General features: G+C 39.3%; 1 protein-coding gene across 3 annotated transcripts in view; it reads left to right on the top strand.

The window, feature by feature from the left end:
* ZNF827 (zinc finger protein 827) overlaps window positions 1–27,920 on the top strand; it is a 133,783-nt gene that overhangs the window by 101,672 nt on the left and 4,191 nt on the right. The window contains exons 9-14 of one of the 3 annotated variants that reach the window (XR_012158582.2): window positions 17,301–17,438; window positions 19,017–19,185; window positions 20,660–20,826; window positions 25,323–25,514; window positions 25,607–25,784; window positions 26,491–26,716. Coding sequence is in view for 2 of the 3 variants with exons in the window: in XM_073341279.2 (XP_073197380.1) it covers window positions 17,301–17,438; window positions 19,017–19,185; window positions 20,660–20,826; window positions 25,323–25,514; window positions 25,607–25,784; window positions 26,491–26,506 (860 nt within the window). In the remaining variant the exon portion in view is untranslated. The remainder of the gene's footprint in view (window positions 1–17,300; window positions 17,439–19,016; window positions 19,186–20,659; window positions 20,827–25,322; window positions 25,515–25,606; window positions 25,785–26,490; window positions 26,717–27,920) is intronic. The other 2 variants (XM_073341279.2, XM_073341277.2) reach the window with 2 other exon arrangements.

The raw sequence follows: 27,920 nt of genomic DNA, 5'->3' as shown, positions 1-27,920 counted from the left end.
GTCAGAACCATTGATGTATGTCTTCTGTCCCATCCCTCTCCTGCCTCACATCCTCTGAACTATCAAGTGAGACAAGGCAACAGTGATCATAATAGCACCATGGTGGCTGCAACAGTTCTGATTCACCATGGCTCTGCAGCTGACCTCCTTCTTGTGCATTCACCTACAGCCATTTCTGGACCTACTGTCAAAGACTGGAGACAAAACCAACCATCCCCCTGGCAGTCTGGTTTTTGCCTGGGCAAGAGACTTAAGAGAGATTGTGCTCAGAGGAGGTCCAATGCATCCTTCTCAATAGCAGGAAACTCTACAAGAAAGTTTTATGTTGCCAAATGGAATAGATTCGCCATCTGACAAAAGCATCATTGCTTCCTAAGGAGTCCAGGATTCCTCTTATCTTGTATGTCTCCTCTCCTTGAAGTCATCGGGCTTACCTGTTATAAGTTCATTATAGTACATTAGCCGCTATTAGTGCATTTCATCCTCTAGTGGAGAACTGCTCAGTTTTCTGCCCCACAGTAAAGTTCTAAAAAGGCACTGTCAGGACATTCCTGTCAGTAGCAAGACCTACTCCTGCTTGAGGTCTGAACCTGGTACTGCCAGAACTTATGAACCTGCCATTTGAACACTTAGCCTCCTGCCTCCTCTTGCACTTATCAGTAAAGGTGGTCTTTCTAACAGCTATCACCTTGGCCAGAAGAGTAGGTGAGCTCAGGGCCCTTAGGGCGGACCCACCTTATATGATCTTCCAAGGACATAAAGTATCTCTCAGATTGCATTCCAAATTTATCCACAAAGTTCTTTCTGACTTTCACTTGAACCAAACAGTTCACCTACCTGTAACCTCATAATATTAGAGAGGACAGGAAACACCACTCACTGAAGGTACACAGGGCTCTGGCCTAACCTGGGGCTTCATTCACACATTTATTGGGAACTATGCCTTGGTTCAAGACTCAGTTGGGGATGCTTGATTTGGTTCAGCAGTCCTGAGAACTGATACAGAAGACATCCTCTCACTCACATCCTCAATGAACACTGCTTGGGAGTCACCCACAGTGAAACACCTTTAGGGACCAGCACTCAGAGAAGAAAGGAAGGTTACTTACGTTACAGTAACTGGAGTTCTTCAAGATGTGTGGTCTCTTTGGGTATTCACGTCCTGTCCTCCTTCCCCTCTGCTCAGATCCTCTCAGATTTGCAGTAGGGTGAGAACTGGAGAGTCAGTCTGTGCCGCCCTTTACGCCCGCAGTTGAGAGCACGATGACATGAAGAGCACAGGTGCAAATCAACGAATACTGCTATTGGAAACATTTCCAGTCCCAGATGCATAGAGCACATGTGCACCCACAGCAAAAACCCATAGGGATCACATCTCAAAGAACTCCAGTTACTATGAGGTAAGTAATATTCCTTTTTTTCTTTGAATGCTTGTCCCTATGGATATTCCCTATGGAGGCAGATGCAAAGGCATGTTCTGCAGCACAGTGTTGGGGTTGCCTAGAGATTTCTATAGGTACCTCTTTATTTTGTCTATAAATCCAAATAGATAAAATAAAATATATTGACATAATCAATCAGACATAACAGACCTCTGTGACAAGCCCTGGATTTGCAGGAAATTCCCTATGGCAGAGTGGTCAATCAGTTTGAGTTATAATGGCTCCTGGTTCCTTGTCGCCTTCATATGCAGTTATGATTTTTCATAAACAGAAAACTTATTTAAGGTATCTGTTATATGGTACGCTTTCTCTACATTGCTGCCCTTTAGAAGAGAGAGGATTTGTCAGCTAGCCTTGTTACTCTCTAGTAGCAGGAGACAGATGACTCATTACAGCTTGTAGAAAGCTGTTCTAGGAAAGCCAGTTCACTTGGATTACTGTAGAAGCGGGCACGTTTGGCATATTTCTTCCTAGAGACACAGATTTAACAGCATTTGTTCAACTTAATTTAGCATCAAACTATATTTCAGTGGTTCTGGCTTTAGCACATTGCATCACATTGTTCTTTATCTCATCATATCTTTAAATTCCCATGATCATGTGCCTAACTGAAGCATAGACAGTTACATTGCTGGACACGCATTCTCCAACTGCCTTGATGGACAGCTTGAATTGCACATAGCGAGCAGAGGGAATGGTGTTCCAGATCCCTGGCTCCCTTTCTGGGGCTATAACCAGCTAGGATGCGTATGATTCTAAGTTATTCTATTATATTCTGTCTCTATAGTACATTTCCGTTGTCACTTTTTCTAGGGCTGCTACCAGATAGGTTTGCATGTAATGCATATGTGTTCCCTAGCAGGGATGTCACGGTCACTAAGAATTCCATGTGTTGCAGGTCTCTGATATTGTAATAATGACTGTCTCCTGTTATCCATTATAGTCACTGTAACTAACATGATCTCAGCAGCCAAACAAATCTTTCCATTTTGAAAGAATTTTCAGGGCATGGTAATGTGTAACTGTGCAGAACAATGAACACTTCAAAATGATTGCACAAAAGAGAAACTCACAGCATGAGGGTGTTTATGAAATTAATAGTCTATATGTGGCCTAGATTCTCTATTTACAGTACTTGTAGCCATCCATAAAAGAGGGAGAAAATAATAATGATGTGGGTTATAAGGTAGCTTTCTCACCTCTGGCCTGTAATTTCGTGGGTTCAAGTTAACCATTTTTTTTTGTAGAAGATTGAACAAAACCCTAGCTATGACCATCCCATGCTCTTTGAGAACATTCAGGTCTGGATCAAAGCTGTGCAGCCCAAGCCCATCTCTAATTCAGACACTGGCAAAGTCCTTTGGGTAAAATAATGAAACCAAGCCCTTTTTTGTTGTTTAGCAGTCACTGTTTGGTGGCCTTCCAGGCAGAATTTAAAGATCTCTTTGAAGTATATGTGAAACTCGTGATGTTCTGGCTATTACTCCTTTCCGCAGTATGACAGATGCTATATGCCTGGAACTAATGTTGAGCGCACAATGGCTGCTCTCTTTGACTGCAGAGTCACTGCACTCACTAATTACTTTGTAAACACTTCAAGGGACCCTCAGGATGAAAGATGCTATAGAAACCCAAAGTCTGGTCTATGTTTAATGACTGTGTGGAAGAGTACTTGTTTTATAACTGAAACATTGTGACTCTTGTTTTATTATGGGCTAATTTTAATTGGCACAGCCTTTCTCCTCTCACACTGTACATTCCTCCCACACAAGCAAAAATGTATATTTTCATTTTGTGTAATATCCCTTTTTGCGTTTGTTCCTTTCTAAAGCAAGATCAACATTGGGTAACCAACACAAGAACAAAGTAAATTCAACAAATACCTTCCTGGTTTCATTCAAAATAAACCTACTCTGGATCCCAATCATTAAACCCAGCAAGCCAACGACTGTGTTAATAAATTTCACAAACACCAAATCCAGGGCAAAACAGCAAAAGATAACTGTTTCCTTCTGTGTGGGAAACAAAGCACGTGGGCTTTGACTTTTTCACTCTTTCATACTGAATGCACTTTTGAACCGTGGTAACATTTTTCATCTCTCCAAAGTCCATGTCATAGACGCAGTAAGAAACCTAGCACTTACTCCACCAAAACCAACTTTACAAGAAGTAAAATAATTAGTCACAAATGTTTTACTGTCATTAGGATTTTAATATAAATACATAAAATGAATGGAGATATTACAAATGGAACTTTCTACACTGTCATTAAGTTGAGTGCTACAGATGTGTCATATATTAAATTACCAGCCGTGTGGCTCTTGATAGAAGGAGCCTTTGGTTTACAAATACTCGTTGTATTGTATTGGGCTCTTATTTATATGTGGGTCTAAATATGATGAAGCCCAAATTTTGTCTTGATTTTTTTATATCAGAATATTTGTGGAAATTTAATGTCAGGGTTTAGTTGTACTCCTTCCTAAATATGAAATTTACCTGAATACAAGCTAAACATAAAGTAGTAAGACAGATTTTTAAAACAACTTTTCTGTTTTTACTAACAAATGGAGACCTGTCCCAGACATTTATTTTAAAAGTTAATTTGGGACTCTCTCCTCCTCACCCCGTCTTCTATCTTGTGCACAGCTGTCTTCTACAACAGCTCAGTCCGCCTAGGAGGAAGTTAATTAAAAACAAATCCCATCAGCTACTAGTGAGGGTGGGCTGGCAGAAGACGGTTTTTTAAAAAATAGTACCTTATGAGAGGGTGGGGAGAAGACTTTCATACCTTTCTTCTAATGGCTTCTGAGTTAGACCTCAGTTAAAATTTGCCACATTGGTTGTTGGGAGTTATAGTCAACTCCATTACGGGCAGCTCAATATGCTGACTAGACTGATGCCACAAAATGCTACTGGATACAAGATAAACAGGGAGAGCTCCTACATGGAATCTTTTCACCTCTTATTTGTGTGTGTGAGACAAGGTATAAAGCTCTCCTTAAGTCCCAGTATGTAAGGGGTTTCAAGCACAGCCCAGGTTCACTGTCTATCATGTAAGTGAGCTGCAGTGAGGTTGTAAAAGCAAAGGGGAAGGGGCTGCAGCTGTCTAGGGGAAAGGGTGTGTCCTCTCCCTTACTAGCTTGCTGAAAGCTGGAAAAGTGGCTGAAACCAAGTGTTCTGATCTTTTTGTATCGATAAAGCTAGCCCTGAGGAAAGGGACTTGATCTGAGCTAGTTTGGGCTGTATTTTTACCTCCCTCTACTGGTGTATCTGCTCACTGGCTTAACAGTTCGTATATTATTTTTTGTGTAGCTTTTTGGCTGGAAAATTGAAAGGGTTGCTGAAGCCCAGAGTGAAAAATGTAACCGTAAGGCAAATTCATTTTTATTAACCTCGAACTTCTGGATGGAGAATATTAATATTAATCTCTGTGCAAATCCCTAATTGTATTATTGCCTTCTTTCTGTGAAAGAGAAGTCACCATTTCACCAGGACTCGTAAAGGAAAGTGTCACACTGACAGATAAAGCAAGCATTAAATCTGTACACTGCCCAGAATGGTCCAAAAGGTATGTATGAGTAGCCTAGATTGGTTTTGAGTAGGATTTTCTCTGAAGTTTATCATAACAAACTGAATTGCAAGGAACAAATAAACCTGCACTGGCTTTTATTAGAAGATAAGTGCATTCTATTTTCCAAATACAGTAGTCACTCAGACATACAGAAATAGATGCAGATTGGATTTCATAGCACCCAAAATAAATGTAACGAGCAATATAAATGAGCTAAAAATGATGGTGAGGTACATGGAACTGAATTAGGAGAGTAGTTGATGTAAATTCCTTATGGCACATACGTATCTCTCCCTTATGGTTGTAGTGAAGATATTTTAAAGAAGAAATCCCGTCCATACAATAAAGTTAAAATAAATTGAAACATGCAAGAAGAACAGAGAACAGTTTCAGGTTCTGTGTTGGGAATGGATACATACTCTCTTTTTTTAAGACATACAATACTTTTTTAGAATAAGGCAAAGAGAATGACATTTTTTGTTACTCAGATGATTGATTGTCCAATTTGTCAGCAGTGATCAGTTAAGCTTTTAAAAGCATATATGTTGGAAGGAAAAGAGGATTTTTCATCAGTTTCACCCATTTTCCTGATTTTGTAATGACACAATTCCCTCAATGAAAAACTAATTCAATTTCCATTCCCCTCTCCCCTCCCCTCCCCCCGGGGGAATTGTTTCTGCTACAGTTAGAAAATGAAATGTCAGACTGATTGACCTTCCACATCATGACCGTCATTAATGATGGTAAAGGTGTTAGATAAACTTCTGAAGCCAATGCAGTGATCTGAAAGGACTTCTGGTTGACGATGTTTTTGCTATCAGTGTTACTTTTCATGACCAGTGCCCATCTGACCTTAGTATATGTCATACATTTTACATTGTCTTTTCCTTTTGTCTTGGTAAAGACTGACGTTTCTGAGAAGGCAGTCCTGTTTATGACTCACATTGAAGAGGGCAGTACAATATATGGTTGAATTTGGGGCCTCTTCCATGTTATATGCAGTCTGAAGTTGATGAAAAGAGGTTATTACGTTTGCTGTAAAAACTAGTTTCTGTAAAGGAACTACAGCAGAATTATCTCTGTTTCAGGGTTTGTTTAAAACCTGCAACTGAGACTAGCTTCACCAAGATTCATGAACTTGGACTGATTTAAAGTATGGGAAACCTCTCTAAAATGAGTGGTTTTTCATGATTTATCTTCAAAACAGAAAAAAACCTTGATGGCTTCACTTCATATTCCTGCAATCATTTGAAACTCACATCAGTGTGAGAAGCAAACTGGAAAAAAGTTTCACTTCATCCCCTATTTGTTCATATTGGATTTTAAATGACTCTCTTTAAAAGCAAGTTTTGAAGAGAGAGAGATGGGGCAAATAGTTTTGTATTTGTTTTTGAAAACTCAGTTTAAAAAATAAAATCTCAAAATTTGAAAAGTACTTGCTAGGTTTTTGTTTGTCACTTCGGTACATTTTACAGGATGTGATATGATGTACCATGAGACTCATAGGTCTGTTCAATAGTTTTACAATGGTCACATTAAAATATTTCTCCTTTTCAGCTAGATAATTGTCACTTTGTCCATCAAGGCTTAGCTATCCTCCTGAGTCTTTATTCTTGTCTGTTGGTTCAGTCCAACTTCAGACAAAGCACCAAAGGCAACTTGTGTTTCATTTTTGGCAACTGAGAACTCAAGCTGGGTTTAGGGTCAGATATCCCTCTGCCTCTCCTCAGAAGTCAAAGGATTGTTTGCCTCTGCATAGATAACAGCTAGTAACTTTATATTGCTTAAATCAACAAATTTATCCAATATGGAAAAAAAGAGAGAATCGGTTAAAATAAAAGCAAATCTCAAAGTTGTGGTATTCAGTTTAAGGTTACCATAAACCTTGCTGCTTAGGTGAAAAATTATTTGTATTACAAGTGAAGTTTATGTAGAAATGCTGTTTAAGGACAAGAGAAAATAAGTCCTCTCGTCTTAGGCTCACCTATGTTGCTGTAATTTCCTCTGCCTCCTGTCTCCTAGTCTACCTCCTGTTTTATTCGGATTCCAGCTCTTATGTTTGTCACCATCTTTGTGAACTTCCATTTTCTAGCAACCTGGCCTATCCCTGGTGTGTGTGGTGGTGGATTCCTGCTCCCACCTTTCGTTGTCTCATCCAACCACTTTGCTTGAGCAGATAGTTGGCTGCATGTTTTTCCTGACTCCTATCTGAAGTTCATTAAAGTTCCATCTCCTCATTATCTCCCTTCCTGGAAATAGACATCTTTATCTATCACTTTTCAGTGACTTCTTCAAACACTTTTGGGCAATTCTGTTGTTCATTTGGAGTACCTCAGTGCATAAAGTCAGTGCTGCCTTGTGAGGGGCATGTTGGCTCCTTAGTCCAATACTTCCACACCTAGTACCAGGCAATTTTAGAAATACCATATGTAAAACTTAGAAGTATCATACTATGGACATACAAATAGTCATCTTATTTAGCTCTATCAAGTAAGGATCTTTGTGGTCAGTCAGACAACCATAATAACATTACTTTGATATTCACCGAATTTCCATGGTAATGATAATTATTTGCAAAAACATTTCAAAAACCTTAAGAGTATCCACTAAGGTTTAGTTAATTAAATTGTTTTATTTAGCAATGAGTTTTTTCTCCTTCTACCAGATGGATCAAAGATTATTATATTTGGATGATAAATTAGTAAAAATGGAAACTTGACATCCCCTTAACAGCCATTCTTATCTGACATGCATTGTGACTAAAAAATATTGCAGGTGACAATACTGAATGTTTTTATAATTACAAAAAGCATAACAAAAATATTAAGGAGACAAACAAACTTGTAGTATTTCAACTGAAGTGAGGTTAAGAAATAGGATCTCTTTTAAAAAAAAATTATGGAGATGCATATGAGAGTTTAAAGTAAAAAAAATCAAAGTTGCTCGTAACAGATTGATCACATAAAACAAGATTCCATGAATGATTATGTTCACAATGAAAAATATTATCCAAAAATAAAGTACTAGTTAGTTCAGTGTGGTAGTGACAATGATAAATGAAAACAGCGTTCACCCAGGGCCACAATTACAGTAGGTAAATAGGAGAGCATATTTTATAAAGGAACTGGAAAGAATCCACAATTTATTTTAACTGGATTACTAGCAACATAATTGTTGGCAGTGCAGGTAGAATCACTTTGACAGTGAGTGGGGGAATGAGAGTAAGATATATTGTATTTGGAGAAGATGCAACTTCATACAGTCAATATATTATTAAGCTTGTAAGAGGTTTGTGGGCTTTTAGGGACCAAATTTGCAGTGGTACTTTAATTGCATAGTTCAGGAAAGGAGTTCTCTAGTCAGCTTTTAAGTACTGTGCTATTGGCACAGAAGATGGATGAGCATGTAAGTGGAAATTTCTAAAGCAAAAAAAAAATCTCAAATGAGGCACTGCACAAAAACAGAGAGCCAATGAAATATCTTAGTTGAGTGCAGTGATAAGAGTGGAGAGGAGAATTTCCAAATGCATGTTTTTAAAGCAATGTTTACTTGACTGGTTGAATATTACAACTATTTTTCTGAATAAAACTTTTATTAAACTTTTCATCTTTAAAACATAAAGAAACAGAAGTAGGCTTTCAAGTGGTACAAGCCTCGGTGATACAGATGCAACACTATGTACAGTGTGTCCTATCCTCTTTGAATGGTAAATAGGAGGCATCTGAAGGAACCAAAAGTTATTTGATGGCTGTTCAAGTGACCTCTGTGAAATATTTGGTTTGGTCCAAAGTGGCCCTTCAGCTCAGAGCTGAATCACACTTGCATGGGAAGCATGCACAGTAGCTACCTGTGCTACCCCTGTTTTCAGGCCTCTATCTCCGTGCACTCACAGAAACCTAGTCACCTATTTGACACTGCTTCTCCAGCTGCTTTGTCCCAAAGTGGCTTCTCTTTCACACACGTTGCCCTGAGTTGTTCCATAAGAAATGTGGTGGGTGTGTTGAGTAGATCTGGGCAAAAAATTTTGACCAAAACTTTTCTCGGTGAAAAACGCAGATTTGGGGACACTAAAACATTTGGCAAATTTGCATCAATTTTGCCAAATTGTTTTAGTTTTAAAAAAAATATTAAAAAATTTCAAAAAAAATCTAAATTTTTAGTTTCAACGTTTTCTAAACTGAATTTTGAGTTTTCAATTCAAAATAACTTTTTGTTTCAAAATTTCCTTTAAAATTATTGAAAACTAAAAGTGAAATTAAAAAAATTCTCAAATATTGAAACTTTTTGTTTTGGGTCGACTCAAAATAACATTTAATTTTTTAAAAATTTTTTGATTCACTAAAAATTTTTAAAAAAATATTTTTTGTTTGGCCCACAATGAAATGTCTGTTCAATTTTTCATAATTGCCAGTGAACTGAAAAATCTGTTATTCGCATAGCTCTACTGTTGATCTCCTACTCCCCCACTTCTGCCATTTCCATCTTCTCCTCACTTCCTACTCATTCTCTTAAAGTATCTTTTCCCTTCCTTTTCCCTCCATCTTGTGCCTTCTGTTCGGAATTTGATATCCATCTCTCCCTCTCTGTCTCGTTCTTGGTTACTTCAACTTCCATGCTGACCTACTCTCTTGACACCTGGCTCTCACCTCCTCATTTAACCTTCAACGGGACTGATCAAAATGGCCACTCACTCAATCTTGTTTTCACTAAGCACTGCTCCTTCTCTGATCTCTCCATCATAATGTTCTCTTTCTGACCTTCACCTCTGTCACGGAGTCCCTGGGCGATGCTCTGGAACTGCTCCACATGAAGCCAGTCAGGACTCTGGGGCAGTCGCCTTTCTGTGAGCAGCCTGTCTTCAGGACAAACAGCTCACACAGCTTCCACCTTCCTGGGTCTGACCTTGGAGCATTCAGCATCCTCTGCCCCTCTGTGCGCTTCCCACAGCGAGTCCACTCAGGTGGGGCTCCTGGGGAAGCCAGAGGGTCCTGCACCCCAACTTCGCAGTCAGACGTGACTCTCAGCCAGCCAGTAAAACAGAGGTTTATTAGACGACAGGAACATGGTCTAACACAGAGCTTGCAGGTGCAGAGAACAGGACCCCTCAGCTGGGTCCATTTTGGGGGACAGTGAGCCAGACAACCACGTCTGCCCTTCACTCCATGTCCCAGCTAGCCCCCAACTGAAACTCCCTCCAGCCCCACTCCTCTGGGCTTTCTCCTTTCCCGGGCCAGGAGCTCACCTGATTCCTTTGTTCTCCAACCCTTTAGCTCTCACCTTGCAGGGGGGAAGGGCCCAGGCCATCAGTTGCCAGGAAACACGGTGTCAGCCATTCTTTGTGTCCAGACTCCTGCACACACCTGCCCTCTAGGGCTCTGCAATGATCATACACCCTTACCCCACCACCTAGATACTTAAGAACTGCATAGGGGAAACTGAGGCACCCCCACACTATTCAGAGGAAACATTAAGAACAGTCCCACTTCGTCACAACCTCATCTTATGAGGAGAGGCTGAGGGAACTGGGATTGTTTAGTCTACGGAAGAGAAGAATGAGGGGGGATTTGATAGCTGCTTTTAACTACCTGAAAGGTGGATCCAAAGAGGATGGATCTAGACTATTCTCAGTGATAGCAGATGACAGGACAAGGAGTAATGGTCTCAAGTTGCAGTGGGGGAGATTTAGGTTGGATATTAGGAAAAACTTTTTCACTAGGAGGGTGGTGAAACACTGGAATGCATTACCTAGGGAGGTGGTGGAATCTCCTTCCTTAGAAGTTTTTAAGGTCAGGCTTGACAAAGCCCTGTCTGGGATGATTTAGTTGGGGATTGGTCCTGCTCTGGGCAGGGGGTTGGACTAGATGACCTCCTGAGGTCCCTTCCAACCCTGATATTCTATGATTCTATGATTCAAAGTCACTGTCCTGGCTTCCACTTGACCATGTGGAGTGGGTCTGCTTGTGTGGATCCCATCCTGAAGTTGTAACCTGATATCAACAACCCCAAATGCTTCCTAAATATAAAAAATGATACACAGTTTCAGAGGAATTATGATATTGTAAAGGCTAAAAGTGCCTGTTAGGTTTCATCAGCATCTTTAATTTCAACCTTTTCAGGGGGTACTTTTAGCACAGGAAAACCCTTATAATTCATTCAAGTGGGCCTCTACATGGACACAAGGGTCTGCCCATGCAGATTGCTTTGCACTGCTAGGACCACTGCTTGTAGACCATGGAATCTTTGATTACTTGTGGCTGCGTGGAGGTTTGAAATGGAGGCAGCTGAAGCAGCCGTTTACATGGGGTTTAGGATGAGAGACGGTATAGCTAGTGAAACAACCAAACGTATAAACCCTAATTTCTCCTTCGTGTGACTTTTTTTTTTTTTTTTGGTGACCCAAAGCTTTGTTCTTTTATAATAATTTTATTTATAAAGCATCCTCACTGTCTTCCCCCATCAAGGTAATGCTGGTGCTATACAATAGCTTAAAATAGAATACAGTTAAAACATTGTGAGGCAATCATGTAAAAACAGCTAAAAAGCTAAGTAAAGCGAAAGTTTGATTATTTTCTTTGATCGTGTCTCATAGTCTAAAACCAGAGTCGGCACATTCCCTTTTGTGAACTACCAGCAGTGATTACAATGCTGATTTAGTGAATCTGGACAGTTATTTATGTACTCAGGTCACACTTTGTTCTCTTCTTTGCTTATACCTTCAACCAAATGAAGCAGCCTCTCTCAGCATTTCTCAAGCAAAAGTCAAGTTAAAGGCTTTTTATAAAGGATGGTGGAATATGCTATCCATACTGATGTCATTAATTTGAGGATGCAAAACCAAGCTTGCCAATATACATGAAACATCCATTGAATTTACATGAAATATTTGGTATAATGGGGCAAATTTCTGCAGTTATAATACTGACTTGTGCTTTCTCCCACCTTCTTCTAGCCTTTTTTCAGACCATCAGCCTTACACTGCTTGTCGGTATGCAATTACTAGGATTGGTGGCAAAATGACATCTGGGTGTAGCATAAAGGACAGAAATGTTGCTAACAAATTTTACTACTTTTTTTATCAAGAAATTTATTGAAGATTCAAATTCAGCTTTTTAAAGTAACACATTAATTATTTAACGTGGTACACAGTGTGTAGTCTTAATTCCATACATTTACATTTTAAAACCATTTTAAATCCGTGAGTTCAGAACTCTCTGTATTATTACTTTTTAAAATTATGAATTTCAGTAGTACTTAGAAACCTTGCATTTCACCAAGAGTACTTTGTTTTAAAACATTTTTAACTCTTAAGTCTACATGTAATAGTATATTCTGATTTGGGAACATCAGTATTTTACATAAGTTCTATTTTCACTTAAAAGTTTGAAATTTGCCTTTCACTTTGCTCTTTTTCCAGCAGCATTTTTGCTATTAAATACGGGTTTAAATCAGAAATCTTGCACCAAACACGCTTACCTATTTTTAAAAAGGTAAGGATTTCTTGGCATACAAAACAATTACGGATTCAAAGAAATTGCAAAAGAAAAATGACTGTTAGACTGGGTTCTCTACTCACACAGTGTCTACAGTACCTTTTCAATCAACAGATGAGCCTGTCTTTCTCCCTATCTATAGTACTATCAGTATTTTGTACACAATGTGGGGAAAATTTATTTTGGAGTTTAGTGAGGGAACAGTTTGATTTGATAATTTGATGAAGGATGGATTTCTGTGGGAAGCCTTCCATATAATGATGATTTGTTATGCAACATCAGTTGGTATCAATCCAGTTCCTTCCTGTCTGACTGAATGATCCTCTGTCTAAAGTATCTGTAAGATATCTACTATAATACTGTCGTATTTGAGTTGGTACATACATACCCACTTCAGAAAAATAACCATCACAACTGGCACTAATCAGCACCCCTATTTGCCGTCCCACAAAGGAACCAAGAATAGAGTGGATATGATGACTGAACTATCCACTCACTCCCAGAAGTGACTCTTCAGGTCGTTGGTGAGGTAAATTACAGGAAGGTTGTGGGAAAGTTTGCTGTACCTGTTCTTTGAACAAAGAGCTTTGGTTACCATGGATGACAAATAGTGTCTTTTCACAGCATGAAATCACTCAGTGATTGATTTCTATGAGAGTGAAGAGCTCAAAGAACCTTGTGGGAGGTGGTCAGCACCACATTGCACCAGATGCTTACTTTAGTCATGATAGCTAAAGTAAGGGGCACGCTGACTAGAATACTTTGCAGTATCCTAGCCAGGAAAGCAAGTCAGCAACTACTGAAGAAAAATCACTGAAAGTTGCAACCCAGCAGTATAGCTTTAAAATAAAACTAAATAATTAAAAGCATCAAAAGTATCCTATTCTACATAAATGGAACTAGTTTTTAACAGCTCTGGATAATCTGAAAATGGATATTTTTCAAGCTTTCTATGAGTTTCCCACAACTCTGATAGATATAAATCCAGCATAGGGAACAGGATATTGTATATCAGCTTCTTGAGAGATAAAAGAAGGCCAGTGACTAATACTGGAAGGAATTGTTAAGAGATGTATTTACTTCTATTTGAGTCTGCTTGTTTAGTGTGTGTCCCAATTAATTCATTTTTGTTGTGACGCTATTGAAGAAACCTGCACATTCTTGACCTTTTCTTATAATTATGACCATATTCCCCTTTTGAAGTGCTGTTTTCATTATGTACTCTGAAAGCTCTACTAAAATATCCATAGCATTGCTGCAGTGTCAAAATGTTCATTGTTTTGAGCTCAAGAATATAATCAAATGAGTTGTTTATTGATGTTCTTGGACATTGTGACACATAAGGTCTGCATTCTTTTTCATATTAATTTTTACAAAATGACTAATTTCACAGATTCATGAGTCCTCTCACTAGAAAAAATTGTTTGTTATTTATATTATAGTAGCATCCAAAGGCCTCTATCAAATATCAAGTCCCTGTTGTACAAATAGATATGGGATCATAGCAGAAACAAAAAAAAAAACCCAAACCAACAACATGTAGCTGTGGTGATGCTGACAGATGTGACCTCCAATAAAACATGCTATAATAACTACATAACTACCCCCTCCCAAATAAAGAGCCTTTCTGTTATTACTTAACTTGTCAAGTATCGGAATTAATTTTTCATTCAACTGAAAAGCTGCCCAGCCAGCTCTATTCTATAAATGGAAGCAGAATTGGCACAGATAAGGAGTCCAAACCTGCAACTGCAGGGGGCTCTTGTTCATGGGAGCATCACCAGTGCTAGTGTGATGTTTACTGCTCATGGTTCAGTGCCTCATTGCTTCGTGCATACAGGGACCTGCAGTGGTAACTTGAGCCCTACAGGACATTACAATGTCTCAGCCTTTGTGCCTCACCTCCACTCCTGGGTGAGTCATACTATATTTTCCTCCCCCTGCTCCCGTTTAACAGGAAATCCCAAACCAGATTTCCTCTATTGCTCTAAATAAACACATACCAGTTCTATAGTCCTTGACTTGTGAGCTAGTCACATGATACATCCAGAATCCCACAGATGGTGTAGAATATAGGAGAAAGTCCCACTGAATCCTGGCCTTTTAGTCAAGGGGACCCTGACTGGAAATTATGGTCCTTAAACAAAGAAAGAACACAATCCGTCTGTGTTGTATCTGGAATATTACTGAATACATTTTCCTTCTTTGATTTTGTGAACTTCTAAGTATAGAAGTCCTCCTGCTCAAGCTTAATGAGGTATTGTATAAAAGCGTCTCCTCTGATATAACATGCTGATGCTCAGCTTCTGACGTGTACAAAGTAGGGTTGCCAATTTTCTACTCCCACAAAACCGAACACCCTTGTCCCGCCCCTTATCTGAGGCTCTGATCCCCACTCATTCCATCCCCCCTCCCTCTGTCTCTCGCTCTCCCACACCCTCACTTACTCACTCGTTTTCATCAGGCTGGTTCAGGGGGTTGGGATGCAGGAGGGGGTGAGGGCTCCAGCCTGGGGTTGCAGGCTCTGGGGTGGGGCCAGAAATGAGGAGTTCAGGGTGTGGGAGGGGGCTGCAGACTGAGGCAGTGGGTTAAGATACAGGAGGGTTGAGGACTCTGGCTGGGGTGCGGGCTCTGGGGTGGGGCCAGGGATGATGGGTTTGGGGTCAAGGAGGGGGCTCCGAGCTGGGGGTGGAGCAGAGGGTTCAGAGTATTGGAGGGGGCTCCGGGCTGAGGTAGGGGTTGGGGTGTGAGAGGGAGTATGGGCTCTGGGCTGGGAGTGTGGGTTCTGGGGTGGGGCCAGAAATTAGGGGTTCAGGGCATGGGAGGGGGCTTTAGGCTGGGGCAGGGAATTGGGGTGTGTGAGGGCTAGGGGTGCAGACTCTGGGGTTGGCCTGGGGATGAGGAGTTTGGGGTGTAGGAGGGTGCTCTGGGTTGGGACCGAGGGATTTGGAGGGTGGGAGGGAGATCAGGGCTGGGGCAGGGGGTTCAGGTACAGGAGGGGGTCAGGGGTGCAGGATCTGGGCAGCACTTACCTGAAGCAGCTCCTGGAAGCAGTGGCATGTCCCCACTCCGGTTCCTATACAGAGGTGCAGCCAAGCGGCTCTGCATGCTGCCTCGTCCGCAGGTTCCGCCCCTGCAGCTCCCATTGGCCATGGTTCCTGGCCAATGGGAGCAGCGGAGCTGGCGCTTGGGATGGGAGCAGCATGCGGAGCCCCCATGGCTGCCCCTACTCGTAGGAGCCAGAGGAGGAACATGCCACTGCTTCTGGGAGCCAAAAGAGTCATGGCAGGCAGGGAGCCTGCCTTAGCCCCACTGAGGCACCGACCAGACTTTTAACAGGCCGCTCAGTGGTGCTGACCAGAGGCTCCAGGGTCCCTTTTCAACCGGGGGTTCCGGTCTAAAACTGGACACCTGGCAACCCTCGTACGAAGCAGCAAGATGACATCACCACTGTCCTCAAGCTCTCCATTTGTTCTAGGATCCAGTTCAAAATTGCCCTCTATATCCTTGCTGCTCTAACTTATCTTGTGAACATTATCTATTTCTACTCCCCCTCATTCCCTGGGATCTAAAACTGCCCTTTTCTCTATCCCTCCCCTGAGTCTGGTGGTATGAGAGCCTTCACCTCTGCATTTTCTGTCATCTGGAACAGACTTTCACCAATGGAGATTTCATCTAGTCTTAAAGTAGTTAAAACTCCCTCTTCTCTAAAGATGACTCACTCCTGGTCCTCAGCTTCTTAGTGCAAGAAAAGCAGAACTCCCCAAGCTGTTGAAAGTTTCTGATCCCTAAGGGCCCTGGGAGCAGGATGGAACACAATTCAGCTTTCATCAGTTGATGATCATGCTTTGCTCTCTTAGCTTAGCTGCTGCCTTTGCAACATTCCAATCAGTTTTGAACTGACCAGGTGTCAAAACTTCCCCAAAGAAGTAAGCCAATAAAAATGAAAATGTTTGAAAACATTGCCTGAGAAAGTGAATAATAAAAATTAGTGTAAAACTTACCACTGCCTCAAAAGAGAGACCCGACAAACACTGAGGGGAAGTGAGAAGACCGGTGAAATGATCTATTTAGAAAAAATCAGTGCTTTTCTCTGCTCTGTCTTGCCTGTACCTCTTCCTCTACTATTTATGGTTTGCCTCTTCAACTTTATAGTAACTCTGAAGTGTTCTGCAATACAGTTTGTTGGAAAGATGCCATACAAAATAGTCAGATCTACAACAGGCTTTTGGTGGAAAAAAATTACAGTCCATATTGTGTTGCAAAATTCCTTGTATAGTAGATGAGTGGAGTAACACTGATGTGGTGGAGACTCGGTTGCCTTAGAGTAGTCTGTACAGCAGCCAGTTTGTTGACTTTGTAGGGATAAAAACAAAACAAAAAAGCATCTTTTGTTGCCTTTTTGTTTTCTTAGTTTTATGATGGATTTGAGGTTTTATCAGATTATTGCTACCTGTCTATACTATTCTTATAATGTCATCTGTAACATTGCTTTTTTTTTTCGTGTTCTGCCAGAGTCCCCAAGGGTGTTCTGGTTCTGTGGAAGCCCTGCTTTGGGATTTTGTATCAGAAACTCAAAATGCTATGGACCGTGGAGCAGAGGAATATTTGCAGTTTAGGTTACAGATTAAATTAATCTCTGCTTCAGAGTTCATGTGAACTCATGCGCCATGAACAGCAAAGTAGAGTTGAGAGTGTTCTCTTTTACATGACACATGGAAGTAGTCCATACAGTGAAATCTAACAGTTCTTTAAGTTGTTAAAATAAGACTTTGTATTTATGCATTTTTGGAATAGACACAGAAAGGATAGGGCTGGATGCAGGAAACGGATTGCCATCTTGGAAATTTAATGACCAACTCTTTCCCTGTGACGTGTGTGGAAAAGTATTTGGCCGACAGCAGACATTGTCCCGACATCTCTCACTGCACACAGGTAAATCAAACATTTTGGCATTCTCATTTACAGTGTCATGCAAGTTTGTTGCAAGAAAAACATGATGCAAGTTTCACTGCAAGGTGTAGTGGAAAGAGACATCCTCTGTTCCCTTCACTTGGGATGAAGACAAGTAGAACTGGGCTAAAGATTCAAGAAGCTAACCTAACTCATTATGGCCCAACCATCATCCATTTTAGAAAACAAATGGTTAAATGGAGATTTGTCCAGTTGCCAGGTTCTGACAATATCAAACTACCTTTTGGTTACCACCAATTAAGCAAGCCTGTAAACAGGGTTCTAAAGAGAGGAGGAAAGTTGTATTTTGTTTTGTTTTTTTGTTTATATGACAGGCTCTTTAAACATTAGTGACCAGCAGAGGAAAAAGCTCTAGTGTTTCAGATATTAGTTAGCCTCTGGGATGTTCACCTTCATGAACTGTTAGCTCAAGTTAAGATAGTAGAGGATGACTCTTTTCTACAACACCCTTTTCCATAAAGTCAATGGAGCTAGATCTATTAAAGTCATCTGAGGATCTGACTCCATGCCCAGTAGTTTTATACAGAGGATTTGCCTAACCAGATGTTGCAGCCAGTGTATAGTGCAAGCTTTTTTGGGAGAATGTCTCAAACTCAGGCCAAAGGACAAATGTGTTGAGATGCAATGCACAGATTAATAAGATTAGGAAGCAAAAATGTCAGACATAGTGCTGAAAAATATTGTTAGCATAATGCTGGTATATACAGTATGGCCATGCTAGAAATGGTGTTTTCTACGGTTTTGTGATTTTTGTCTTCTTCGGATTCTGAATTTCTCTTTGTTAGCGCTTGCACATTGTATTATTGTATTCCAAAAGCGAAGCAGCTCTTCTTAAAGAGGAAAGGTTTTAAAGGCAATTTAATGTTTGATTGTTTTTTTTAATCAAGTAAATACAAAATAAGACCTGCTGTGTGCAATGACTTTGTTGCCAGGATTTAGAGATGTTAATCAAAAATTGTGAAGCATCAGAAACTGCCGAGGAGTTTGGTTTGGATTTGTTTTATTATTCTTCAAGGGGTTTTGGCTGACTTGTGCTCAGAACTTGACTACCTCCATGGACTCTTTTCTCCAAGTTTTGGTAAATAAGCATCAAAAACCATAGATAGAAAGATAGATAATATGCACACAACCACCTTCAAGAACTAAAACCCTACAGAAAAAAATAGTGCTAGGTGAAGAAATGAATGGCACATTGTTGACCTGAATCTATAGTAGCTGAGGGGCAGTTCTCAGAGCTGCAGTTACACCAGTTTTCCACAGCCTAAAAAGTTTTGTATTAAACTTCATACAGTCATTATACCAAATTTCAAAAATACCCCTAAATTAGCTGAAAATGAGTCATCTATATAAATTACTATTGTGAAGCCTGATAACTTTCTGAAGTTTTTCAACCTCCTAAATGTGTCAGCCTGGATGATTCTAAAAGCTACTCAGATTTTTTAACCCAAGCAATGTGTAGTTGCATATTTGAAATGAGGTTTTTAAAGTATCTCACTTAAGACTGATACACACACTCGAGATGATTTGTTTGTTTTTCAGAAGAGAGAAAATACAAATGCCATTTGTGCCCCTATGCTGCTAAGTGCCGTGCTAATCTGAACCAGCACCTGACTGTCCATTCTGTGAAGTTAGTGAGTACAGACACTGAGGACATTGTCAGCGCTGTCACTTCTGAAGGCAGTGGGAAGAAGCACCCTTATTATTACAGGTGAGGACCCAGTAGAGGGCCACACATGAGAGACCAGAATCCAACTGTCTTATATGCCTGTCTGCTTGCTAAAGACAAATTATGAGGATGATCCTTTTTGTTCTAAGGTAGAACGTGACTGAAGTATTTGGCTTAGCCACATTTGACTTTAGGTTCAGCAACAAAACCCAGCTGGTTATGTCATGCTTCTGGGCCTTGCTGGACACTTTGAAAGACTGTGCACTTTTTAAATGGCTTTGAAAGGCAAATAGGCCTTTAAATACCTCATGATCTTTTACCACATGTACGACATACATCTAATAAGTTCCCTTTTGTGGATACTAGCGTGTATACACATTTGCAGTAATTTATAGTGCCTTCCACTTGATGCAATTAGTTCAATCATTTCAACTAAAATTTCTGTTATAAATATAAACATTTCCTCTATTTGATTTATCTCTTTGATTGCCTTAGGCAGGTATGTTTTATAATTCAGCTACCTGTGAAATAATGTTTCCATATAATAAAGAAGGCCAAAATTATGAAGGTGAGAATAGGAGCATTAGGAAAACTCATGATGGTAAAAGAATGGTACAGATACAATTGTGTTGCTCAGGCATTTATTATTGACGTAAGCACTATCACATATTCTTCAAGCTTAGATATGAACCCTAGTGTACATATAGATTACAAAAATCACTCTTATTTCAATCTAAGTGGTGGGAACAGATTTAATTACAATCATAGAAATCAGAAATACACAAGCTCTGTTAGATTATCTCATCTATCCCTCTGCAAGTGCAAAACTGTTTTCAGTGTTCTGGCTTTGTTTTAAATGTTAATGCCTCAATTAAAACAACAGTATAAAACAAGTTAAACTATAAGTTCCTTTCTATTATCTGTGAACATCATTGTTGTTATCTGCTAGTTGTAAAATTTGCATCAGTGCTGATTATTTGCATTGGTGATAATTGCTTTTGTCCAGTCACGTAGAAGGAATCCCTGAACCCATTTTTGCTTGCTTGTACTCAGAAAGTCAGGCAGTTCTGCAGGAGATCCTGATCTGACATGGGACTGTTTCCAGGGCTTGAGAATGTCTCCTGGAGAGTGCAGCAAACTCTCAGTTTCAGAATACCAGCCCTACTAAACATCTTGGCAAGACTGCAGTGCATCTTATTGCCCAAAGGATTCAGCTAGGTGATGTGCAGCATCTGGAATCTGTAGTTTTTAATTAACTTTATGATTATTGAGCATCATCATAGCATGTTTGGGATTGTTGCATTGGGCCTCCCTTTAATCAGGTTGGCATGGCCCTCGGTTCAGAGGCAGTTCAGCTGGCAAAAGAATTTTCCATTGAAAATTCAACAGTAGAGAAGAGAAGAAATTAGTGAAGCAAGAGTTTTCTTATGAAAATGAGCAGAAGCTTTGTACATTTGTTATGGGGATTTTTTTTTATGTTTCTTTCTCTTTCTCTCTAATTCCCTTCTGTCTGCAGCTGTCACGTCTGTGGGTTTGAGACCGAGATGAATGTCCAGTTCGTCAGTCATATGTCCCTTCATGTGGATAAAGAGCAATGGATGTTTTCTCTTTGCTGCACAGCCTGTGATTTTGTCACCATGGAAGAGTCCGATATGAAGGCTCATGTCAGCACCAAGCACACAGGTGATGATCCCGCACTTTCTGCTCCTGTGATCTCTGTTCTCCCCCCCATTTTTCAGTGCAATCATTCACACTTCCTATCAACACTCCTTTTCTCCATGGAAATTCATACTAATTATGGTCATGATCCCACAAAGTTGAAGTCAGTTGGCCCCCACCAGGTAAGAAGTCTGCTTGGGGAGATCACTTTGCAGTCAGGGGGCATAAATAAAGGACTTCTATGAAGTTAAAGTTGTCAAAAACACAAGTTATTGTTTTACTTATTTGTTTGTTTGTTTACTGGCTTATTAAAATGTAATTTGACTTCAGTAGCTGTATGGTGATTTCTGGGTGTTAACTACCTGCCCTAGATTGTAAGCGTGTAATACACTCAAATTGTACTGAGTTGTGCCAATATTTGGAGTTTGTTCCCTCCCCCTCACTCTGTATGTCTGGAAACTTTGTTGCCTGAGCTCTGATTCAGTAACTAAACTAATGCAGCTGTTGTTTTACTGTCCCAACATCATATTAAATAGTTGAACAGATCGTGATTTTTAACTTCTGTGTTTCTCTAGTTCTATTCACTTACCAGCAGAAGAAAAGAACTTCTACATTACCTCTGATTCATGACAATTTTCAGATAAACCACATATATTTATACCAACTAATGAACCCTGGCGTGATGCAAGGAGAGGAAAATTAGAATACTCTTAATTTCTCTCTCAGTATCAGCAGTCATAAGGATTTTGTCGTTAGAAACTAGCTGACAATTTTGTAGACAATTATATTGGGGAGAATTGAATTCAGCTGTCTCTTCCATCACTGTATTGGCTCTACAGTTCTACGAGGAATAAAATTGGATTTTTTTCCCCTCAACTTGCAAATAGATGCACTAAATGCAACTACAGAAATATGAAGTCAGTGAAAGTCCACAGAGGGTTCTGTGCTAGTGCAAAGTACTGATATGATTCCCATCTCCATAATATCTGAACACCTCAGAAACATTATTAATTTATCCTCACAAAACCCTTATAATTATCCCCCTTTTAGAGATGAGGCAAATGGAGATTGTCATCCAAGGTCACATGGAAAGTCTGTAGCAGAGCTGGGAATTGAATCCAGATCTGCTGAGTCCCATTCTAGTATCTTAAGGATTGGAGCCTTTGTCAGTGAAATTAAACACTATGACTTGAAAACATGCTGAAAGCACATATATTGTTGATGAAGAAGGTGCCTTCAAACACTCACTTTTCTGACCAGACAATCCGTAAGGTGTACAGTTTTAGCTCTACACAAGTGATGTGTGAAACCTTCATTAATTAGTGGGAGATGAGTTCCTAGTGTGCTGTACAATGCTGAAAAATATACTTTAAAAATATTAAATATTGAAAAGCTGTATTTAAAATATATGTATGTGGTAAGCACAAGTAACTGCTTGTATCAATTATTCTTCTATATAAGCCTGCATTTATTCCTAGGGCTTTACTGCTGGTGTCATAAATGATAGGAGTGCAGCATTCTCAATTTAGACATCAGCAAAGAATTTTTGGAGATTTATATGCTTCTGTACCGTCTGGAATCATCTGTTATCCTATGCAGTAGTCTTTGTGTTAAAAGCTCATATCATTTTAGAGTCAGAATTAGGAAATGCCTCTGTTACACATTTTTGTTCTCTAAGTAGATCAGTGACCTATAGAGCAAGTTTTCACTCTTTCACTTCTTCCTCCTTCCCCCACTTCCTCTATTTGCAATAATACTGTAGCCATTTGGACCCATATTTTAAAAACCTGAGGCCCAAGACCAGTGTGCAAATGGGTATGGGTAAACACATGTAGGTAGGTAATTAGCCATTTTTGGCATATTTGCCCAATTTGTGCATATAATTTCTGTAATATGCAGGTAACAAATTACACCTGTATTTTTGTATGAGAACCAGGGGCTGCCATTTTTAAAAATGAAGCCGATAAAATGAATCCAACTTGGTGTTCTGCAAACCTTTGTGGAACTTAAAAAATGCAAACTCAGAAATAGCCTTATGCATCCATATGCATCTCTAACTGTTCTCCATAAACACTGGTTACAGGTACTTATTTTTAGTTATACATTTTATGGTCAATCACTGCAGCATTTCATCGAAAACTTAATCTGTACTGGGCAAAGCTGGAGAGGAGTTTCTTAGTGAATTTAAATGTGGCAGGATTTCAGGGGAAACTCACACCCTAAGGATGGCCTCTCTCATGTACTCTGTTTTAAAAAATAATTTCAGATCTCATCTGTAAATTATGTTTCAAGAGTGCATATTCAAGACTCAGACTTTGGCATCTCTGCATTCTGCAGGTCTTTGTTCTGTGTGAAAATGAAGCACATTTCTTTATGGAGTCATTGTGCTTTGAACTTTCTGTTTTGGGTTCAGTAAGTGATGCTCATGGCACAGATGTTAAGAAGGCCTTAATTTTACACAGGTGTGCTTTATTCTGAGCATGATTTCTAGTCAAATGAAATCACCATTTCATCCCTAAGAGGAACAATGGTGAAAATTGAACAGTTTGTTTTAGACATATATAAAAGATAATAAAGTGGTTGAAAAGGCAAAGAATAAAACTTTGGACAGGACCAAACCCTGAGTTTTTCTGTCTGGTTCTTTGATTTTTTTTGTTTCAAATATTTCAGTATTGGATATCAAATCCAGTTTTACAAATATTTCTGTGTATTTTGTTGTCTTCTGATGACTCTGTATCTTAAAAAATATTTTCCATTCATCATATTGAATTCAGCTATTTTAGGTGCTGATGAGCAAACTCTTATGCTTATGTTTAACCTAACTTTGTCTTAATGAAACTACTCACCTTTTTAGAGTTAAGCCTGTCCATTACTGTTTACAGGATACAGACTTTAGTTAAGAAATCTTATCACATACATAAGGTTAGGATTTTTAGTTAGGTTCTGCTTTTTATGCAACTGATTAGACTGAGGCAAAGACAGATCCAATAATTTGCCTATTGCCAAATAAGGTTCATTGCAGATTATTACCCAAATCCTCCTTGCTCCCAGTCTATTGCTATAACATCTAGACAACCTAATCTCCATACTTAGCTAGCATGTATTACAGTTCTGAATTGACGCCCTTTGGAATGTTATGTGCTTATTGTACACACATGAAATCCCTGACTGATTTGAACTCTGTATCCAGTTGGGTGAAGTCTGTATGTATGTGTGTGGTGTGTGTGTGTGTGTGTTTGCTTTTTCTTAAAATTAGTTTTTCCTCATTAAAAAATTCTAATGATAACCAAACCTTGAGAGAAGACTACTAACTTCATGCATCCAGCAACATGGAAGTCTTCTATAAATTTCATCTTTATAACACAAACTATTACATAGCTGTCAACAACCCAGATTTATCTCAAATGTAGTTTGTAGTGCTATGCAGTAGATGACAATGGTACTTTTAGTTTTAAGTGCACTAGCACCTAAGCAGAGAGGACCAGATTTTTACAGGTATTTAAGCACCTAAAGATGAATATGAAGTCAATGGAAGTAAGACACCTAAGCACTTCTGGAAATCCCACTAAGTGCTTATCTGAATATGTAGGCACCTAAGTACGTTTAAAATCTGGTCCTAGAACACTAACCCCAGAGCAGAGGCTGCAGAGAAATTTTATAATAATATACAAGGCTTCTGATCTTTCCTCTCTATGACATGATGACAAATTCACCAATGGCTTGACTGGAGTTACACTGGAATGAATGTGTTTTATCTCTTACCAGCAGCAGTAACATCTTCCAAATGTTTATAATTTGATCTCTTCCCTCTGGTGTTCTGTAAAAGTCTGGAGCACCAATGGAGTGAAAAATAGCACTGCCTATGGGACAGAAGTAGTAATCAGAGAGAGAGGTGGAGGAAGAGACTTAAAGTATGAGGAAACTCTCCTCAGGAGAATGAGTGGAGCGGGTTGTGAGATTTTTCTCCTTTCTCCCGTTTCTCCTCCTAAATTAACCAAATGGATAAACTACAATGTAAGTTAGAAAAAGTCTAGCTGGAACAGCCATGAGGTAGAAATACATGTGAGTTCAAAGGTGATATAAAAACAAAACCTAAAGGAACTTAATAAACTAACAAAAAACCAAATTCCCATTAAGTTGTAAATTCTATGCTAATTAGAAAAAATTCTTTTAACCTTTCTTAATTTGGTAGTAGAACAAAATTACACATTCTCTTCTCATTGCCTATATGGACTAAAAGTCAACAGTGATAAATTGGTAGGTGCACTGTTATAACTCTTGTACTTTGAGACTAGCCCTGCAGAAGGTAGGCAATGTAGCCATGATGCTTAAGAACAAATTGATTTATACTAAACAAGCTCACCTGTGAGTTCAGAATAACTTTGCTTCTCCTTTTAACACAAGTCACTTTTTTTTTTAAAACTATGAATACATAGGATAGGATAACTGGAAATCTATCACAGAGATTGAGTTTTTCCCCTTATACTAATGATCAAGTGGACTTTATTCTTGTTTTTCAGGTGAAGAGCGGAAGACACCCAGTGAATCAAACAGCCCTTCTTCATCTTCTCTGTCAGCACTTAGTGATTCTGCCAATAGCAAAGAAGATGCAGATGTTACCCAAAAAAATAACGGTTCAAACAACCTACTAGTAATTTCCGTAGTGCCTGGTAGCCAGACCTTACTGAACACTGAAGAGAAATCAGAGAAAGGTAAAAGCTAGTTAAACAGACAGACTCCTTTCTTCTAGGCAAGGGAACTGGATGGAACTTGGGTAATATGTGTCCGTATTTTTATTTTTCAGGTTTTGAATGTGTTTTCTGTAACTTTGTCTGCAAAACAAAAAACATGTTTGAGCGCCATTTGCAAATCCATCTGATTACACGGATGTTTGAGTGTGACGTGTGCCATAAATTCATGAAGACACCTGAGCAATTATTGGAGCACAAGAAATGCCACACTGTCCCCACCGGAGGACTCAAGTAAGGAAAGCAAGTACACAAACTTTTACTGTGTTAAGCATCTCCAATACTGTGTGGCGATAGGTAATAAAGGAAGTAAATTAGAAGGGATTAGTTAATGTCTGATGATCCAAAGTCAGGGCTACCATTTTTACCTTTAATTGGGTAACAATAGACTCAGCCCTCTAGGTTGAATGTAGTTTATTATATTATTATTATTTATTTATGTATTTATTTATTATGTGTGTTACCATAGTGCCTAAAAGCCCTAGTCATGGACCAGGACCACAATGTGCTAGGCATTGTACAAAAACAGTCCCTGCCCCACAGAGCTTACAATCTAAATATAAGACAAGAGGCAACTAGAGAAAGACAAGTCAGACAGAGGAGTACAAGGAAACAGTGTTGGACATCATGGCAGGCTGTGGTCTCACACACCAGCAGCCTAATTGTTGCCGAATGTATTGTAGGTATCATGGCAAAGGATAGTTTAGAACCAACCACTGGGTTTGAAAGCAGTGGTCAGTGGATGCCACAGATGTAATGGATGACAAAATTATTTCACTTAGTTTGCAGCCTGCCTGTCAAAGGAAAAGGGAAAAAGAAAAATAATATAAAAACCTAAGGCTGAGCAGTTTTTACACTGAGGCTAGCTCAGATAAAGTCGGCAAGCTTTTGTTTATGTAACAAAGTATAAAGTCATTCTAACTTTCCCAATTATTTACAGCCTTTTCAGGTCCTAATGCAAAGGCAGTCTTCACCGGTAATCATGCATGTTTTTGTTTTCAAAGTGGAAAAGATTTTTGGATCCCAAGACTTTGGATCCCTAATTTTTGTTCCTTTTTAAGGTTTTTTTGGGGAGTGGGAAGAAGTGATGTGCGTATAGTGAATACACAGAGCACCTATTTTTTTCCCTATTAATCCCTGAAGAAATGTCCTTATTACAAATGCAGGTGAATAACAGAAGCAGATATTGTCCAATGTTTTGGTTTGTTTTTTTTTCCCTCTCCAAGTATCTTTTCAGTTCTGGGTAATTTTTGTTGTCCTCTCTAGTTGTGTGAGTATGGAATATATTGATGTGACAGCACTTTTTGTTTCATATTATTAATTTTGTGTTCTCTGTTGTAAAAATACAGAATCTGTAAATGTAACAAGGAAGGAAGTAGTTTAGCTGTACATTTATATACATGTTCCCGCAGTCATTTCTTACATTACAGTATTGTTTTTAAATTATAGGCTAGTCACAGGCTTTAATAATTAATTTATAAATTATAAGGTGACCAGTAACAAATACTTTCAAAATATCCTGATATCCTCTGCTAGTACAGCATTTTCTTTGACCATTTGAGTGGATTAACTTGCTTGAAAAGGTATTGTTAATGAGTCAGAAAAAAATGTTGTCTTTGCCTGAGCTGCAATTGAGAGACCAATCTGTGGTCACAGAAATGTCCTTACAATGTAACAGACTGGAAATGTCTAAATTACTTTTCTGTGATGGAACTACTTGTGCTGTATTTCCTGTTCATTATGTAGATAATACAATTTTTGTGCATAGCTGAGGACAGTGAAAGACTTTCAGAATTGTCCAGGAAAAGTACAGATTTATGTAGGTGTGTCTGAGTTGGGCATGGGTTACTGCATTAAATTGCAACTTGTCTGTTCCTTCTACCAATCTTCCTTTTAAGAAAGCTTCATTAGTTTTAAGAAATAAGCGTTGTCCTTTGAGAATTGTCTGTATAGACCCCTATTTCTAGAGTGCATGTGTGCCTTTGTGTCAAAGTTGGAACCCTCAGACAAGCAGTGACTGTTGGGTATGCATGCATGCTCCCTCCCGGATCTAAACATTCAATATGATGTCATATAAGGACTCACGTCCCATTCCTCTGTGTGTTCCAACCACTTCAGACAATAAGGTTGGAACTGTTTCAGCCGTGAGTAGGGTTCAACACACTAGCATGCCCTGTTTCCCGCCTTGTGTTGCATTTGTTGACCAAATTAATGTTAGTGTATTGTAAATGTTACATTAATACTTTTCTGGTTTAGTTTTTATTAGCAGTAAGGTAAGCCATTTTTAGTTTAGCTAAATCTGTGCATTGCGCATTTTGGTGGATTGGTTCCATCTGCCAATCAAACTCTTGTATCAAGCTCAATAGTTCC

This window comes from Lepidochelys kempii, chromosome 4 (genome assembly GCF_965140285.1).
Source record: "Lepidochelys kempii isolate rLepKem1 chromosome 4, rLepKem1.hap1, whole genome shotgun sequence".
NCBI classification, from domain to species: Eukaryota; Metazoa; Chordata; order Testudines; family Cheloniidae; genus Lepidochelys; species Lepidochelys kempii.
The sequence above is the reverse complement of the archived record's forward strand: the minus strand, read 5'-3'. Positions and strand labels throughout refer to the sequence as shown.